The sequence below is a fragment of the Vicia villosa genome, linkage group LG3 (genome assembly GCF_029867415.1).
Source record: "Vicia villosa cultivar HV-30 ecotype Madison, WI linkage group LG3, Vvil1.0, whole genome shotgun sequence".
NCBI classification, from domain to species: Eukaryota; Viridiplantae; Streptophyta; class Magnoliopsida; order Fabales; family Fabaceae; genus Vicia; species Vicia villosa.
In genome coordinates this window covers 171,709,667-171,727,891 of record NC_081182.1, presented here as the reverse complement: position 1 = coordinate 171,727,891, position 18,225 = coordinate 171,709,667, and the positions used below count along the sequence as shown (strand labels likewise).

Here is an 18,225-nt window from a genome sequence, read left to right as displayed (position 1 = left end):
CATTAATTGCTATCTTCCACCCCTATGGAGATTGGGACAAGAATATGGGTAGAGATGTAGAAAAGTCAGGTTCAGGGGTTGGAATGGAAAATTTACTACATTCCCAAGAACTAAAGTAGCATAGAATCCAATCAAAGGAATATATTCCTAGTAACCAAGATTTTAATCAGATCAACATGATAAAGATATAAAGGATTCAATTAAGAAAATTTGCATAGATCAAACACAATTAGAATAGTTTTGTAAACCGTCCAGACACGTAGTAATTCTAAAGGGTGTCAAATTGATTGGACAAGCCCAAATTGAATAGACAAGGCCTTCATACTCTACTAGAACTCAGCATATTAAATGCCGTTGCAAACATTTCAATTACAAGTGCACTAAGAAAGTTGGTTTGAAAGAGTTTGATAGGAAGAAATTCCTACCAAGAATATAGAATTAGGGTTTCAACAATAAAAGATAAAGACATTAAAAATAAGCTAAGAAAATAGAGATAAAAATAACTTTGATTTCTTTTGATATCGTTAGTAATGTCAAAGACATATAGTTCCCATAATGGATGTTCAATTAAAAGCCCAAATACACAAAAGTCCAATAACATACTAATAATTTAAGTTCTATTATTATCCGTATCATTAATAATACTACTAATATAAATAATATAATACCCTTCTATCATTGCCGCGGGGTTCAGTTGAACCTTGTCCTCAAGGTTCTAAAACAGTATGAAATAAAGAAATTATGGCAAGAGATGATGAGTAACGATTCGGTTGGATATTAAATGGCTTAGAATATGACAATTGAAGGATAGAAAAACACTTAGAAAGGGGGGGATTGAATAAGTGTGACTTTAAATCTTGGACGATAAAAATAAATTGCACAATTATTTTTATCCTGGTTCGCTGTTAACGAAGCTACTCCAGTCCACCCCCGCAGAGATGATTTACCTCAACTGAGGATTTAATCCACTAATCGCACGGATTACAATGGTTTTCCACTTAGTCCGCAACTAAGTCTTCCAGAGTCTTCTGATCACAACCTGATCACTCCAGGAACAACTGCTTAGTTCACTCCTAAGACTTTTCTAGAGTCTACTGATCAACACGATCACTCTAGGCTTAGTTCACTCCTAAGACTTTCTGCTCAGCCAACTGCTAAGACTTCCTCTAGAGTATTCTGATCAACCTGATCACTCTAGTTACAAACTGCTCAGCCAACTGCCAAGACTTCCTAGAGTATACTGATCAACACGATCACTCTAGTTCCTTACAACTTAATGTAATCTATTCAAGAGTTTACAAATGCTTCTTAAAAGCGATAATCACAACTGTGATATTTCTCTTACAGTTTAAGCTTAATCTCACTAAAATATTACAACAGCAATGTAGTGAGCTTTGATGAAGATGAAGATTCTGAGTTTTGATTTGAACAGAGTTTCAGCAAGTTAATTTGAATTGTATTGGTGCAGAATCGTTAACCTTGCTTCTCATCAGAACTTCATATTTATAGGCGTTGAGAAGATGACCGTTGAATGCATTTAATGCTTTGCGTGTTCCGTACAGCTTTGCATTTAATGTTATACGCTTTTGTCAACTACCTCGAGCCTTGTTCACGCTGTGTCTACTGACGTAGCCTTTAGTAGCTTTAACGTTCCTTTTGTCAGTCAGCGTAGCTTGCCACGTGTACTTCCTTCTGATCTGATGTTTGTGAATACGATGTTTGAATATCATCAGAGTCAAACAGCTTGGTGCATAGCATCTTCTGATCTTTTGACCTTGAAGTGCTTCTGAGCGTGATACCATCTTCTGATCTTCAGTGCTTCTGATCTCATGTTCTTCTGATGCTTCCATAGACCCATGTTCTGATTCTGCTTCGACCATCTTCTGATGTCTTGCCAGACCATGTTCTGATGTTGCATGCTGAACCATTTGAGACACAACTTCTGAGCGCTGAATTATGCGTACTCTTTATATATTTCCTGAAAGGGAAATTGCATTGGATTAGAGTACCATATTATCTTAAGCAAAATTCATATTATTGTTATCATCAAAACTAAGATAATTGATAAGAACAAATCTTGTTCTAACAATCTCCCCCTTTTTGATGATGACAAAAACATATATAAATGATATGAATTTGCGATCAGAAAGAGTAGACGGCAAAAGACAAATTACACAGCTATAGCATAAGCATATGAATATGTCTCCCCCTGAGATTAACAATCTCCCCCTGAGATAAATAATCTCCCCCTGAAATAAATACTCGAAGAACTTTGATAAAAGACTTCCCTGATTATTTCGGTAGAGACGATCATATAAGCTTCTGCCTTCAGAGAATTCATAGCTTCTGACTTCTGCTTCCATTGGACAGCTTCAGAACTTGAATTTCTTTAGATCTTCAGAACATTCACAGCTTCTGACTTCTGCTTCCATTCAGGACAGCTTCAGAACTTGAATTTCTTTGATCTTCAGAACATTCACAGCTTCTGACTTCTGCTTCCATTCAGGACAGCTTCAGAACTTGAATTTCTGGATCTTTTGGAGCATTCACATCTTCTGATTTCTGCTTCCCTCGGATAGCTTCAGAACTTTGAATGTCTACCAACATCACTTCATGCTAGATTTGTATCAGAACATTGTTGAATGTACCAGAGCATCATCAGAGCATCTCTACATCCTGAAATGTTACAGAACAAAAACTAAACGACAAAAGTCAGCATGAACGAGTTAGAACATAAAATGTATATTCAAATACATGATATGTATCAGAGCCAAATGTATCAGAGCATTTAGGCTAAAAACGTGTATCAGAGCAAATAATGTATCAGAGCCATAACATTATATGTATCAAAGCAATAGAATTTTGTCAGAACAGGATAGACAATGATATTCAAATTCTATTATTAGTGCTTCTGATTCATTCTTCTTTCTTGCTTCTGATCTCTGAAGCTTGACAGCACTCAGCTTGCTTCAGTTTCCATGGTTTTGCTTCTAGTGTTTGCTTTGAAGATTCTCTTCACTTCTTTGTACCTGCAAAACACTTAAACCATATAGAACTTGCAGTTCTTGTTAGTGAGAGCAACTGATTAAATCAAATCATTTATCATTTATCTTTCTCCCCCTTTTTGTCATATCATCAAAAATAGAAAAGATTCAGATGAATAAAACAGAACATATGGAGGAAGAAGATGATTTCATTAAGGTTCAAACAATGGGTACAAAAGTACAGGATGAAAAGATCAGATGCACAGAAACAAAACAGATGCAAAGAAAAGAAAGAAACAACATAGACTCAATCTAAGATGGCCCTAGTCTTGACAAGATCTTGGCCAGCATCTGTTTAACATCGTTGTTGTGTCCTTCTTGCCTCTCAATGAAAGCATCATACTTCTCATTGAGTGAGCTTTGCTCATCCTGTCTCCTCTGAATCGCTTCTAGAGTCCTTGCAAGACGAGAAGGTTCATCAGAAGAAGCTTCACCACTCTCAACCACAGGAATGACAACTTGATCTGCAGCTTCCATAGAAGTATCATTTGCTGGGATATCCTCAACAGGGTCTGATTTAGCAACATGATCTTCAGCATCTGCTTCTTGCATAGAAACATCTCCATATTCTGCAGCAGGAATTTCAGAGTCTCCATTCTCTAGAGCCTGAAGAATGGCAGCTAGATTCCTGGGAGCAGAAGGACCTTCAACTACTGGTGGGTCAACAACTTCTGGAATGACCAAGCTAGGGTCTTTCTTAGAAGGGTTTTCCCTCAGAAAGTCAAATAAGGTCTTGAAGTCTCCAAGCAGAACAGGATACTCAGGAATCCAGATAACCATGTCCCTGCATGGGTTTGCTTCCATTGCAGCAGCCAGTCTCAACTGTGCCATCTCATCCACAAAGGGCTTCTCCTCAGCAGCAACACAATTTCTGAGAGGATGATAGTATATACCATTATCTTCCTCCAGAAGGTAACCAGGGTAACCAGGGGCAGCAGCCACTAGTCTTTTCTGAACTCCCATTGCTTCTACTTGAAAATCCTTGCGAAATCTTCTCCAGAGATTTCTTGTAGAAACATCATCCAGACCATTTAGGAATGCATCCTTCAGAAGGTCTAGACTGCTAATCACCTCATGTCTGAAGAGTTCCAGGTATGTAGAAGGTTCAGGTTCAGGCGGATTGAAGGTGAATTTGTAGTCAGGATAGAGAAGACAGTAGGGTTGGGATTTTCTGGTAGGTAATGGATGGGATATAGAAGGTGGAGGTGCGGTGGTTGAGGAAGAGGGGATATCTGAGAGAATGATTGATGAGGTTGGAGTATCAGATGGGATGGATTGAGGAGAGGATGGAGTATTTGCAAAGGGAATTGGTGAGGGGAGTTTATCAGAAGGAGTTGGAGGAAGAATGCTCAATGGTGTGGGGTTTAGAATGGGAGAGGAGAAGGATGATGGAGAAGGATTTTGTAAAGTGAAGTTTACTTTTGGTTCAGATGGAGGTGATTGGAAAGATGGTTTAGGGACAGAAGGAGGTGGAGTAAGGACATTTCTGGAGATTTGTACAGAAGAAGAAGAAGAAGATCTGGTTCTGCGAAAGGAATCTCTGATCCTTTTATCTCTTCGTTCTTTAGAGTCCACCTTGTCAGGATCATAGGTGACCCTCAACTTCTTGGCTCTTTCAGCCTCATCTTCTTCAGCCTTTCTTTTTAACCTTGCCTGTCGTTCCTTCTTATCCTTCTTCAGAATATCCTCTTTAGACGGAAGTACTCTGCCACGGATCCAAGCAGGATCAACATCCGATTGCTTCCTCACGCAATCTTCCAAGTAAAACTTGACAACTTGATCAAGTTCTTTATGAAACAGAGAGATGAACCCTTTAACAGCAATTCTTCTAGACAGAATGTCAGGAAAGCTCGTGCACATAACAGGTACATTCTTAATGACTTCCAGTCCGAACAGATCAACACCATTGAAGATGGGACCTTGAGTTACTCCAAGAAAATGCGAGGCATTACGATTTCTGATGGAGTCCACCACTTTGCTTTCAATCAGAATGTCTGAAATCATCCTTCCGAAAGGAATGGTTGTTCTTGGAATATGAGGATACTTCGCCCTTTCATCTTCTCTTGACTCAAAGATAGAGGTTTTCAGATTCTCAAATAGAATATGGGAGATGTTGATCTCTATCTTTTTGCCAATGCAGGAGAGAGTATACTTGTGAGTCGGACTGATGTAGGAGGAGCAGCGCATCTTTTTTCTATGGTGAAGAGAACCCAGAATAATCTCAGCCCATACTTTATAAAAAGGTTTTAAGTTGCCTGTGAAGTGAGAATCGACTCCAACGGCTGTAGAGATTTGTTTTCCAACTAGAGCCCAGTCAACTGTATGTGGTTGAAACTCGGCCCAACCTTCTTCATCATTGAGACTGTACAGCTTTCTGATGAGTTTCTCAGTGATGATCACTTCATGCCCTAGCACGAAAGAAATAATGGCAGTTGGAGTAACTGTTGCATGTACCCAAAACTCCTTTACCAGTTCAGGATAAATTGGACCAACCAATCTATCAAGATATTTAGACCATCCTTGCTCAAAGATTCTTGCATCACACTGAAAGCCATTTGCTTTGAGGTTGTTGATATCCACAGCCGATTCACAAAGAACTTCCAGTTCTTTCGTAGGTATTAAGCAAGTTTTCAATGGAGCATCATTTTTGCTTAAACGGTTCTGTGTGGAAGCGATTCTTTCTTTAGAGATTGATGAACGAGAAGATGGATTCATTATGATAATGCTTTGAGATCAAATCAAGAACTAGGGTTTGAAGAGGGATGCAACTAGGTGAATGCACAAAAGAGAGAGAAAGAGAGAAAAAGTGGGAATGAAAATGAAGCGGGTTATTTAAAAGATTTAAAAAGAAATCATTATGCATTTAATGAGAAATGACATTAGGAGAGAGAGAACACAGTAAATGAAATGATTTAATACAGTTACCTAGGTCGGCGTCTTTTCAACTGCACGCTTTGTACAAACCGTACAGACACGTGTTCATCATCAGATAATAGATGACAGCTGTATTAAGAATAGACTTTACGCCTTCAGATTCTGATCACTGCTTCTGAGTTGATCAGGATTCTCTTCTGGAAATACTCCTTCTGAAGTGTGCTGATATAAGTCTGAATGATCTTCTGATCCATCACTTCTGATGTACACAGCTTCTGGAGGTTTACTTCATTGTTCTGCAGCTTCTGATAAGACAAAACTGTATCTGCAGAAATTCTTAAGCTCTTTGTTTCATCAGAAACAAGTTTATCATCAAAACAGATGTTTATTGATTTGTCCACAATCAATGTTTCAATGTGTATATTCTGTAGCATTTAGAGCAATCAGAATAATCAAGGAGGAAACATCAATGCTTTAGAGACAAACAAAACAGATGGTTCCAAGACTAATAAACTTTCTTTTCTGAATTCCTACAAACATAGTTTCTTCAACAGATTTAAGAACCAGAACTTGAAAGACAATCTTTCTTCCCTTCAAGTGTTGAGACCAACTTGAATCCAGGTGTCAAGTCATGTTGAATGTTGTCTTCTTTGTTATCAAGAGAATCTGCAAAAGAAATAATCTTTTTCTTTGGTACCCACATCTTTTTGGGTCCTTTCTTGTTAGATTTTCTCAAGTTCTGATTGAACTTGGGTTTGACATTATAAGCAATAAGAGGAACAGCATGATAATTCTTAATATGAGTTTCATGATATTTCCTAGGTTGTGTCACATGCTTCTTGGTGTGTGTTATGTGAAAACTTTGTGCATGTGAGGTGTGCCTAATATCATGAGAGTGGCCATACTTGAACTGATCATACATTGGCTTGTATGTAATTTTCATTTCATCAACAGGTTCAAGTTTGTATGGGGTTTCACCCTCAAAACCAATGCCAACTCTTTTGTTTCCAGACGCAGCATATATCATAGAAGCTAGCTGACTTCTGCCAATACTTCTAGATAAGAACTTTCTGAAACTTAAATCATATTCTTTCAGAATATGGTTTAGACTGGGAGTGGATTTTTCTGAATCAGAAGGAGATCCAACATTATTGGATAATTTTAAAAGTTTTTCTTTTAATTCAGAATTCTCCAACTCAAGCTTCTTTGTTTCAAATTCAAATTGCTTTTTCAGCTTTTTGTATTTGAGACTAATCTGAGACTTGAGTTCCAGAAGTTCAGTTAATCCGGAAACTAACTCATCTCTAGTAAGTTCAGAAAATACCTCTTCAGAATCTGATTCTGATGTAGATTCTGATCCGTCATCTTCTGTCGCCATCAGCGCACAGTTGGCCTGCTCATCTTCTGAATCATCTTCTGACTCATCCCAGGTTGCCATAAGACCTTTCTTCTTATGAAACTTCTTCTTGGGACTTTCCTTCTGAAGATTTGGACATTCATTCTTGTAGTGTCCAGGCTCATTGCATTCATAGCACATGACCTTCTTCTTGTCAAATCTTCTTTCATCAGAAGATTCTCCACGTTCAAATTTCCTTGAACTTCTGAAGCCTCTGAACTTCCTTTGCTTGGTCTTCCAGAGTTGATTTAGCCTTCTGGAGATCAGGGACAGTTCATCTTCTTCTTCAGATTCTGATTCTTCAGGATCTTCTTCTCTGGCCTGAAAAGCGTTAGTGCATTTCTTGATATTTGATTTTAATGCAATAGACTTACCTTTCTTTTGAGGCTCATTTGCATCCAGCTCTATTTCATGACTTCTCAAGGCGCTGATAAGCTCTTCCAGAGAAACTTCATTCAGATTCTTTGCAATCTTGAATGCAGTTACCATAGGACCCCATCTTCTGGGTAAGCTTCTGATGATCTTCTTTACATGATCCGCCTTGGTGTATCCCTTGTCAAGAACTCTCAATCCAGCGGTCAGAGTTTGAAATCTTGAAAACATCTTTTCAATGTCTTCATCATCCTCCATCTTGAAGGCTTCATACTTCTGGATTAAGGCTAGAGCTTTGGTCTCCTTGACTTGAGTGTTTCCTTCATGAGTCATTTTCAAGGACTCATATATATCATAGGCCGTTTCCCTGTTAGATATCTTCTCATACTCAGCATGAGAGATAGCATTCAGCAAAACAGTTCTACATTTATGATGATTCCTGAAAAGCTTCTTTTGATCATCATTCATTTCTTGCCTTGACAGCTTTACACCTCTGGCATTTACAGGATGTTTGTAACCATCCATCAGAAGATCCCATAGATCACCATCTAGACCCAGAAAGTAACTTTCCAGTTTATCTTTCCAGTATTCAAAGTTTTCACCATCAAACACCGGCGGTCTAGTATAACCATTGTTACCGTTGTATTGCTCAGCAGAGCCAGATGTAGATGTAGTCTTTTCACTTTCATCAACCATCTTTTAAATGAAGCGTTTTTCTCTTCCTGAATCTTTTCTAAACACGGTTAAGTGCTTGCACCTTAGAACCAGGCTCTGATACCAATTGAAGGATAGAAAAACACTTAGAAAGGGGGGGATTGAATAAGTGTGACTTTAAATCTTGGACGATAAAAATAAATTGCACAATTATTTTTATCCTGGTTCGCTGTTAACGAAGCTACTCCAGTCCACCCCCGCAGAGATGATTTACCTCAACTGAGGATTTAATCCACTAATCGCACGGATTACAATGGTTTTCCACTTAGTCCGCAACTAAGTCTTCCAGTGTCTTCTGATCACAACCTGATCACTCCAGGAACAACTGCTTAGTTCACTCCTAAGACTTTTCTAGAGTCTACTGATCAACACGATCACTCTAGGCTTAGTTCACTCCTAAGACTTTCTGCTCAGCCAACTGCCAAGACTTCCTCTAGAGTATTCTGATCAACCTGATCACTCTAGTTACAAACTACTCAGCCAACTGCCAAGACTTCCTAGAGTATACTGATCAACACGATCACTCTAGTTCCTTACAACTTAATGTAATCTATTCAAGAGTTTACAAATGCTTCTTAAAAGCGATAATCACAACTGTGATATTTCTCTTACAGTTTAAGCTTAATCTCACTAAAATATTACAACAGCAATGTAGTGAGCTTTGATGAAGATGAAGATTCTGAGTTTTGATTTGAACAGAGTTTCAGCAAGTTAATTTGAATTGTATTGGTGCAGAATCGTTAACCTTGCTTCTCATCAGAACTTCATATTTATAGGCGTTGAGAAGATGACCGTTGAATGCATTTAATGCTTTGCGTGTTCCGTACAGCTTTGCATTTAATGTTATACGCTTTTGTCAACTACCTCGAGCCTTGTTCACGCTGTGTCTACTGACGTAGCCTTTAGTAGCTTTAACGTTCCTTTTGTCAGTCAGCGTAGCTTGCCACGTGTACTTCCTTCTGATCTGATGTTTGTGAATACGATGTTTGAATATCATCAGAGTCAAACAGCTTGGTGCATAGCATCTTCTGATCTTTTGACCTTGAAGTGCTTCTGAGCGTGATACCATCTTCTGATCTTCAGTGCTTCTGATCTCATGTTCTTCTGATGCTTCCATAGACCCATGTTCTGATTCTGCTTCGACCATCTTCTGATGTCTTGCCAGACCATGTTCTGATGTTGCATGCTGAACCATTTGAGACACAACTTCTGAGCGCTGAATTATGCGTACTCTTTATATATTTCCTGAAAGGGAAATTGCATTGGATTAGAGTACCATATTATCTTAAGCAAAATTCATATTATTGTTATCATCAAAACTAAGATAATTGATAAGAACAAATCTTGTTCTAACAACAATTTTCTCACACTTCTCTTCCAACTCAATTATTACAACCAAGATAACCATGTTGGACTTATGATGGACTAGACATTTTGCTGTTGCTTTTCTCATAAACATAATCTCATGTGTCATGGAATTATCACATGTAAGGTAATATGATTCAACATCATATATGAACTTCAACATGATATGAACCCTTTTTAAAATTTTACCAAACAAATCCGATGTCTCACTTGGATCAACACATTGAAAAAAAATTCCATGAAATGGTGTTTGGAAAGTGACTGTATATACACAAGGACAACCCAAAAAGTGACTGTATATACACAAGGACAAACCAAATTCCCTTTCATATTCATGTTCATATGTTTGATCAATGGAATTGGAACCCAATAGATAGGCGGTGTAAATCCATATTTTTTTCCTTTCCACAGTAGAAGTTGAACTACTTTAACAATCCCATTGAAAATAGAAAAATAAATTCCAACAAAGACATAAGAGATTGCATGCCCCATTTCACAAAAGATCCTAGAATAGCCAAGAGATTTCTTTTCATTTCCTTCATTCACAGAATAAATATTTCCTTTCTTTGGTACCTTAATGCTTGGATGAGGCAATATGAATTCTCCCAGAAAAGAATCAAGTGTGAAACCATTCACTTCATATCTTGTGTAAAGTACAAACATGCAAGAGCTTCCATTTAAGCAATAACCAACTGCTACTAATCTGCTACTAGGTTTCAATGCATCTTTAATTCTAACATTATTTTTATACTTCACCCTGCAAATACCAAAGATAATTCCTACAGAAAATCCACAATCAATGTTTGAGGATACCATCAAAAGATCAAAGACAACAATGTATTTTCCACGTCGTGATGGTGCCGTAATGATAACGTATTCATTCTCTTCATAAACAATAAGGCATGTTCTTCCATTACTAATTAAGGCTTTCACAAATACTTCAATAAAAATCACATCCAATTTCTTTTGCTCCTCTCCTTGATAATGGTATCTCGAGAAAGTCCTAAGAGTTTATCCAATCCTATATTTCCATCCTCTTTCATCATGTAATATTGAAATAACTATTTCGACCAATACGCCTTGAACAATGGCGATTTAGAAGTAACAATCTTAGAAAGAAGTGGTGGAGGCATGATGAAATTTTTCAGAACAAAAACACGATCAGGAGATTTCGGAGCAATTTTGAATTTAACATCATTGTGAAAATCTCCATCATTGAAACCAGGCTCAACAATAAGAATCCTTACATACACATGATTTGCAATTTTTGCATGGGTTGAAAATGAAGATGACACAGGAAAAGGAACTTGAATCCGTTTCTGCTTCAAAATGGACGAAGGATTTAGAGTTCTTTGGTCACCAATATTAAGGACACGATCAACAATAGTATCTTCGACAAAGGAACACTCTTTGGAAGATTTCATGAATTCACAAGTTGGTTGGGACTCATACATATTATGTCGCTCTTGTTGTGTTCCGTACAATTCTAATGACTCTTTTATGTCCTTCTCAATAGTTGTAGGGATTGCATCAACAAAACAAAACAAAAGAAAATACTCAATGATCTTATAGATTGAATTGGTACTAAGCATAGTGTTTCTAGTCAATGTTACACTATCACCAACACAACAATGTCGCAGATGGTTCAGTCAAGGTTCAAAAACCAAAATGACAGTTTGTAGTAGATATGTGAAAATAAGAATAATCTTCTTGAGCTCAAGCCCCCTGGGATGCTTTAAATATGAATCATTCAAAATAAAATTAGCAAATAATCTTAAAGAAGAATACTTTGCAGAAATCTTGGTTCTGGTTGTGAGGAAAGATTTGGGTGGTCCTGGGTCATATGGTTCGCTATTAGGGATTAAAGCATCCACTCCTGTGCTAGATCTAATTGCATATATGACCAACACAAATAACTCGTCAGCAACATAAGAGCTAAAATAGGCTGGCTTTGATGGTGGTGGAGAAGGGGAACATGGCTTCAACTCCAAATCCAACTCCTCCGCGAACGGTGGCGATTGGGTTCCATACGAAGTGGGTTGTTCTGATTGTGTTCTACACAGATCTGAAGATTCTTTTAAGTCTTTTTCAACACTTTTAGGGATTGTATCTTGAAATATGCCATCAACGGAATCGTCAAGAAAGGAAGTAGCTTTTGCATACTCCACTTATTCATAACTTGGTTCGATTTCCTCATCTAATATTGGTAAAATATTTCGTCATTCAGGTTTGAAGTGCCAAAGAAAAGGATGAATAAACGATTCCCAACTTGCCATTAGATGAAGGTGAGACCATTGAAGCCACCATTGTAGAGGAGGACCTTGCAATGCTAAGACAGCCATTAACAGTTTTGACGATGATGATATTTCTGATTCAGCAAAGAATTTGTCGATGTCAAGCACCCACCCGTAAGCATCATCCTTGCCAGTAGACACCGGAATGGCCATTAAAATTGGCAGAATGAGATCAAAAATGAGAGCACCAATTGATAGGAATAAATTACTACGAAGAATATAGAATTAGGGTTTCAACAATAAAAGATAAAGACATTAAAAATAAGCTAAGAAAATAGAGATAAAAATAACTTTGATTTCTTTTGATACACTTAGTTGTGTCAAAGACACTACATATATAGTCCCCATAATAGATGTTCAATTAAAAGCCCAAATACACAAAAGCCCAATAACATACACTAGTACAAAAAGAACATTATAATTTAAAAATTTACACCCGATATTCTAAAAACGGGTGTAAATTAGAAACGTGATGGCAATTTTGTAAATAAAATTTTATTTTAAGGATTAACATGTGACAAATTACACTCTATTTATTAAAAATCGGGTGTAAATTAAAAATATTATTATAATCAGATCTCAATTACTCCCATTAAATTTAAAACGGGTGTAAATTTAAATTGCTTAAAAAAAATTATGTAATTTTATAACTGAACTTGACACCACAAATGTACATATCCTCAATCTTCAAACATTCTCATTGACGCATCTAAACCTGCAACACACAAAACCCATCATCCTTCTGCAACACATCGACAAAACCTTATCCTTCAAGCAGATTCAACAGCGGCGCAATTCCCCCAATTCATCTCAAATCCTTCGTCGGTTTTGATTTCGATTCCTCTCAGACCCATCATCAACTTTGATTCTTCTTAAACCCTAATTTCGTATTCCCCCCAATTTCATCTTCCCCCAATTTCTTCTTCCCCCAATTTCTTGATGAAACCATTTAGCTAGCAATTCAACTCAACATTTTTGTGCTACAATCGCAATTCAACTCAACATTTTGGTGCTACAATCGCAATTCAACTCAACGTTTCGATGCTACAATCTCAATTCATCTCAGCATCGCAACTCAACGTTTCGTATTCTCATAATTGTTGTGTCTTCTGTTGGATATTCTCTCTTTAGCTTTTCAAGATTTTCTCTTCGGCGACTGTCGATCTATTTTTTGCGTTTTCTACTTCAAAGGTAAACATATAGTATTTTCTGGAAAAACCCATGAATGAGTAGGTACACAATCAACTATAAAATATCTTATAGTTACTTGTATTTCAATGTTGTTCTTGTGGCTGATTTGCTCAGGTGGAATCAAGGTTTTCGGTTGTGGCTTCAGGTGTAAATCATCAAGTTTCATCAAGAGAGCTTCAACATACATCATTGGTAGGCTTCTTACTCGAGATCATTGGTATTTCCCGCGTTATATGTTGTGTTCACAACTAAATTGTTTTAGATTATATCACTTTATTTGCCTTGTATTGTGTTAGATAATTGTTAATTAGGTTGGGTTTAAGAGTTGTTGATATGGTGAGCTTATAGTCAAACTTTATTCAGATAAGTTTCTGCTCTCATTGTTTTGGATTCGGAAATAGATTCAATGAAATTAATTTAGTCATACACATATTCTTGACTATTTGTTATTGTCCTTGAATCTAAAATGATTGGGCCGAAAAACAAATTCAAACTATGTTAAACTTGAGATATGTGTCTTTTGTCTTCTCAAACAATTATGTCTTTAATGGTAGTTCAACATTGTACAAAATAAACCAGTTGCCATATCTTACTGTTATTGTTGCTTTTCACTTAATGCTGACTTGCATGAATAAAATTTATAGAAGTTATTTAGCATTTAACCAATTAGTCAGACCTTGTTAGTTGAGACGCAGACCTTGTGAGCTGTTAGAATAGTTAATTGGTTAGGCTACATGGTTTCTATTACCTGTGATGAAATAATTTTGTACTTTGCAATAAGTTCCCAACTAAAGCATATTGTAAACAAAACAAACACCTATCATAAACATGTTGAACTTGAAAACAGTCTATCTGGGAAGATCCCTAGTTTTTAGGAATTTGCAAGGCACGTCTATGGAAGGTCCAATTCCTCCTGCCGTATCTGTCTTGAAAAAGTTGACGGAATTGTGAGTACTTTTGTTGCCAAGCTTATCAGTATCTTACTACTATATTTGAGGCTAGTTGATAAATTTCATATTTTTATGGAATGCAATGTTACAAAGTTGAACATTTTCTTTTCATTGATGAAACACTATATCAGGAGAATATCTGATTTGAAGGGGAACGAAACCATGTCATTTCCCGATTTGAAAGGTTTGAAAGGCATGACAAGACTGTGAGTTGAAACTATTCCTTTCATGCTACTGCTACCTATGAAAAACTTCATAACTCATTTAGTATTTTATTAACTGATTTTTTTTTGTTTCTGTAATTCAGGGAATTGCAAAGTTGTTTAATTGCAGGTCCTATTCCAGATTACATTAGTGAAATGCGGAATTTAAGAGAACTGTAAGTTGTATCAATAGTACATGCTGGCTATAAATTCTTCAAATTTCTTTATATTTACATGCAAACCAATAAATACAATGTCATCTCGTGTTATCTTCATAAAGTTACAATGGCATAAGCTATTGAAGCTTTCAGTGACATAAATGAGTTGTACATATTAACGATGGATGCAGGTTTCTGACAAACAACTTTCTGAGCGGAACAACTCCAGCATGGATGCTGAGCAGCAATCAGCATATGTCAGCACATTTTCTTGGTTTTTTACCTCTAATTGCATACGGTTTACTCACATGTTGGAATTTTGGTGTTACACAAGCACACCTTTTATTTCTGCTCTTCAACATAGGTCCAGACAATGCCTCGATGCAATTGATCAAATGGGTGCAGCAGTCCAGGTTTAAATTGATCAAATGGGTGCAGCAGTCCAACCTTACAGTGCTTATGGTAAGGCTGAACTAACTTCATACTAATAGAGCAATTAGAGCAGCTCACTGTCCGACTTCAATTCAGGTCAGATTAGTACTTCATCATATGTTTTCTGATAATCATAATTCTATCCCTCCCCCTGCTCTGCATGTTGTGTGTACCTTTTATAATGATATTCATATTTCATGAATGATTTCTTCTCTCTCTCTCTCAGCCCTAGATACAGATATGTATTCTTTTATTTGTTATATGCTTTGGACTCCAAGTCAAAATGATGAATAAAAACACCTATTATATTGGCTTCTGTAATGATCACAGAGTTCTCGTCATGTTAATTAGGCTGAATGACAAACTGAACTTGTCAAAGCCATATGTAATGTATGGTGTTGTGATACCCTCAACCATAATTTGCAGGTAATTGCATAGATTTTAAATAATAATTTCATTGGCATGTAGTGATCACTTGGTAGAACTTGGATATATATAGTGATCCACTATGCCTATATATATAGGCTGCAAACTTATAGATTTTATATAATATAAAACACAACCATGTCTATCATATTGATGTTTATTGGAGTATTATTATCTTCCACTGCAGTAGAGTTTATTTTCTATCTAATATAGTGTCTCTTCTTGTGTAATCATTTCTCTCTTGATTAGTATATTTATGTTATACACATATTTACGCAACAATTATTTAATGCTGCTAAATTTGTTGCATTTTTGTGTGTTTATGCAGAAAATTCAACATCAGGAATGAGGCCACCAACTCTTAACATTTTTCCTTCTGAGCCTATGCATGTAGAGCCATCATCTTCCAACTCAAATGTGTAAATAATTACATCACGCTCAATTGTGTTACAATTGTGTTACATAAGTACTTCTCTTTAATTTTTTGCTACACTTAATTAACAAGTTTTTGTTATTTTTTTATAGGCTAACATGGAGTTACTTTCTCCGGAAACAAGTGGATCAAGGAAAACCAATCTACCAAAACAAGTCTTCTCTGGCTCTGAACCATCCAAAACTGTCAAGGTATGTACTCAAAATCAATATATTAATTAAATATGTCTATAGACTATATGTTAGATTATATTTTTAATAAAAATGGAGAAGACCAAGAATAAAAATTTGGTAGCATAGCATCTTTGAGCTAAATTATTAAGCTAGTGATCAATTATTGCTAGATGTTTATTATTATAATTATTTTGTTTATCTAAATTAATCACCTAACTTATAGCAGCCAGAGAGAAATCATGGTAAGGGTCCAACTTCAAGTTCTGAACATGAAGGACCTAAAACACCAGATCCCAAGGTTACTACAACTACTCTCTCTCATGATTTTTTCAATCTTGTTACTATTTTTTTTTCTTTCTGGTTTATATGTTTATCTAAATTAATCACCTAACTTATAGCAGCCAGAGAGAAATCATGGTAAGGGTCCAACTTCAAGTTCTGAACATGAAGGACCTAAAACACCAGATCCCAAGGTTACTACAACTACTCTCTCTCATGATTTTTTCAATCTTGTTACTATTTTTTTTTCTTTCTGGTTTATATGTTTATAAAATGTTATGCATTGCATTGAACAGACACTGAGAAGACTTGCTCAGAATAGAGAAGCAGCTAGAAAAAGCAGGTTGAGAAAAAAGGTAAATAAATCCACAAATTCCATATTTATGTACAGTTTTTCACACTCTTTATGAATAGCATATTTCTTTATTTCTCTTTCACAGGCATATATTCAGCAGCTTGAGTCAAGCAGAATCAGGCTTAGTCAGATGGAACAAGAGTTACAACGTGCTAGAAATCAAGTAAGAAACAAAAAGAAATTAAAAAAAAATCATTTTTTGGGAACCCAAATTTAAATTGCATGATTCTATTTTTAGGGCATGTTCTTTGGTGGAGGTGCAGTCATGGGAGGAGAGCAAAACATTCCTATCTCAATGAACAGCATTACCTCAGGTCTATATATTTTTGAATTTTTGAATGATTCTCTATAGTTAAAATTTTGTTTTGAATGTAACTCCCATGTTTTTGCAATAAGTCTTGCCTTCAGCAATGACAAGAATACACATAATCCTATTTTGGTGGAATAAGATAGAATTTGCCTTGTTATACCTAGGGAACCTCTGTTCAAGATCATCATCCTATTCATATTGTCTTTCTCAATAGTGTCTTTTCTATCTAATTCCTCACATTCTTATATAGTGTTTTTTCTAATCTAATATTTATTTTCAGACATCTGGAGAATTATCTGCAGCCTCACCAGAGAGGTTGTCAATGGCATCTCATGGAAATGTTCGTGGTAATTGAGTTCATAATCATCTATTATATTCGTGCTTAAGCAGCTATTTCGAAGATTGGCTTTTCAAACACGAGGAACACGGGAGGACTAGTGTTGTAGCATGCCTGGTATGTCTTCATTACTAGTTTATGGATCATATAAATTCCATTTGTGATACTTATATTATCCATGTGATATATCAGGGTATGATTTCACTCTGGGATGTTGACTCTGGTCTGGCACAACTTCGCAAGTGCTTTCCCATGAAAGATGTGTATGGCATGAAATAAATAAATGATTTTTTTGGTGGATATGCAGTATAAAAGTCTCTTAGAACCTGAATGTTTATCATCATTGACACTTTCGACGCTTTCCGAACTGCCCAACAAGTGGTATCAGAGTCATGGTTAGACTCGTCAAAACCGCGGTATGGTTACCATCGATACACGTGGCTCTTTCTTGTAATAACACTTTCTTGTAATAATTTCTTGTGTCTTGTTTTTTTGCATACAGAAAACAATTGCTTCTCCAGGGCGTGGTATTTTGGCCATGGATGAATTCAATGCGACATGTGGAAAGCGGTTGGATTCAATTGGACTAGAGAACACCGAAGCTAACCGTCAAGCATGACGTAAAATTATATATGGAGAAAGTGTTATGACTTAGTTAAAATATAATTTTTATGTGTATGATTTTATAATACTTGAAATATTATGACTGTACATGATTTTGTATACTTTTTGGTTAATATTAAAAATATTTTGACTTAGTTAAAATATGATTTTTATAAGTATGATTTTATAGTATTTGCAATATTATGACTGAAAATAAAATATAACTAAATGGTGTTTATGAAATAGGGTGTAAATAGATATAATTGCTCATTCATAAATGGCGTATTTACACCCGATTTTTACTAAAATAGGGGGT

General features: G+C 36.2%; 1 protein-coding gene, 1 long non-coding RNA gene and 1 pseudogene across 11 annotated transcripts; 2 read left to right on the top strand and 1 right to left on the bottom strand.

Annotated features, from left to right (window-relative positions):
* Positions 1 to 9,942: 9,942 nt before the first annotated feature.
* LOC131659390 (fructose-1,6-bisphosphatase, cytosolic-like) lies at positions 9,943 to 10,811 on the bottom strand (annotated as a pseudogene).
* A 1,948-nt stretch (positions 10,812 to 12,759) lies between these two features.
* LOC131656919 (uncharacterized) lies at positions 12,760 to 14,403 on the top strand. Its single transcript, XR_009300376.1, has 3 exons — positions 12,760 to 13,250; positions 13,365 to 13,442; positions 14,332 to 14,403. It is a non-coding gene; the product is annotated as an uncharacterized LOC131656919 (long non-coding RNA).
* A 620-nt stretch (positions 14,404 to 15,023) lies between these two features.
* Positions 15,024 to 17,701, top strand: LOC131656918 (bZIP transcription factor TGA10-like). 10 transcript variants are annotated; one of them, XM_058926470.1, is made up of 10 exons: positions 15,024 to 15,089; positions 15,748 to 15,836; positions 15,945 to 16,043; positions 16,249 to 16,323; positions 16,424 to 16,498; positions 16,601 to 16,660; positions 16,745 to 16,822; positions 16,898 to 16,973; positions 17,250 to 17,316; positions 17,499 to 17,701. In XM_058926470.1, exons 2-10 carry the CDS (start codon positions 15,765 to 15,767, stop codon positions 17,503 to 17,505), a joined length of 609 nt encoding a protein of 202 aa, XP_058782453.1. In that variant the 5' UTR covers positions 15,024 to 15,089; positions 15,748 to 15,764; the 3' UTR covers positions 17,506 to 17,701. The 10 variants fall into 10 exon arrangements, with proteins under 10 accessions (XP_058782453.1, XP_058782459.1, XP_058782461.1 ...); XM_058926476.1 differs by having other exon boundaries at positions 15,028 to 15,089; positions 15,748 to 15,809; XM_058926475.1 differs by lacking the exon at positions 15,024 to 15,089 and having other exon boundaries at positions 15,113 to 15,809.
* The last annotated feature ends 524 nt before the right edge of the window (positions 17,702 to 18,225 follow it).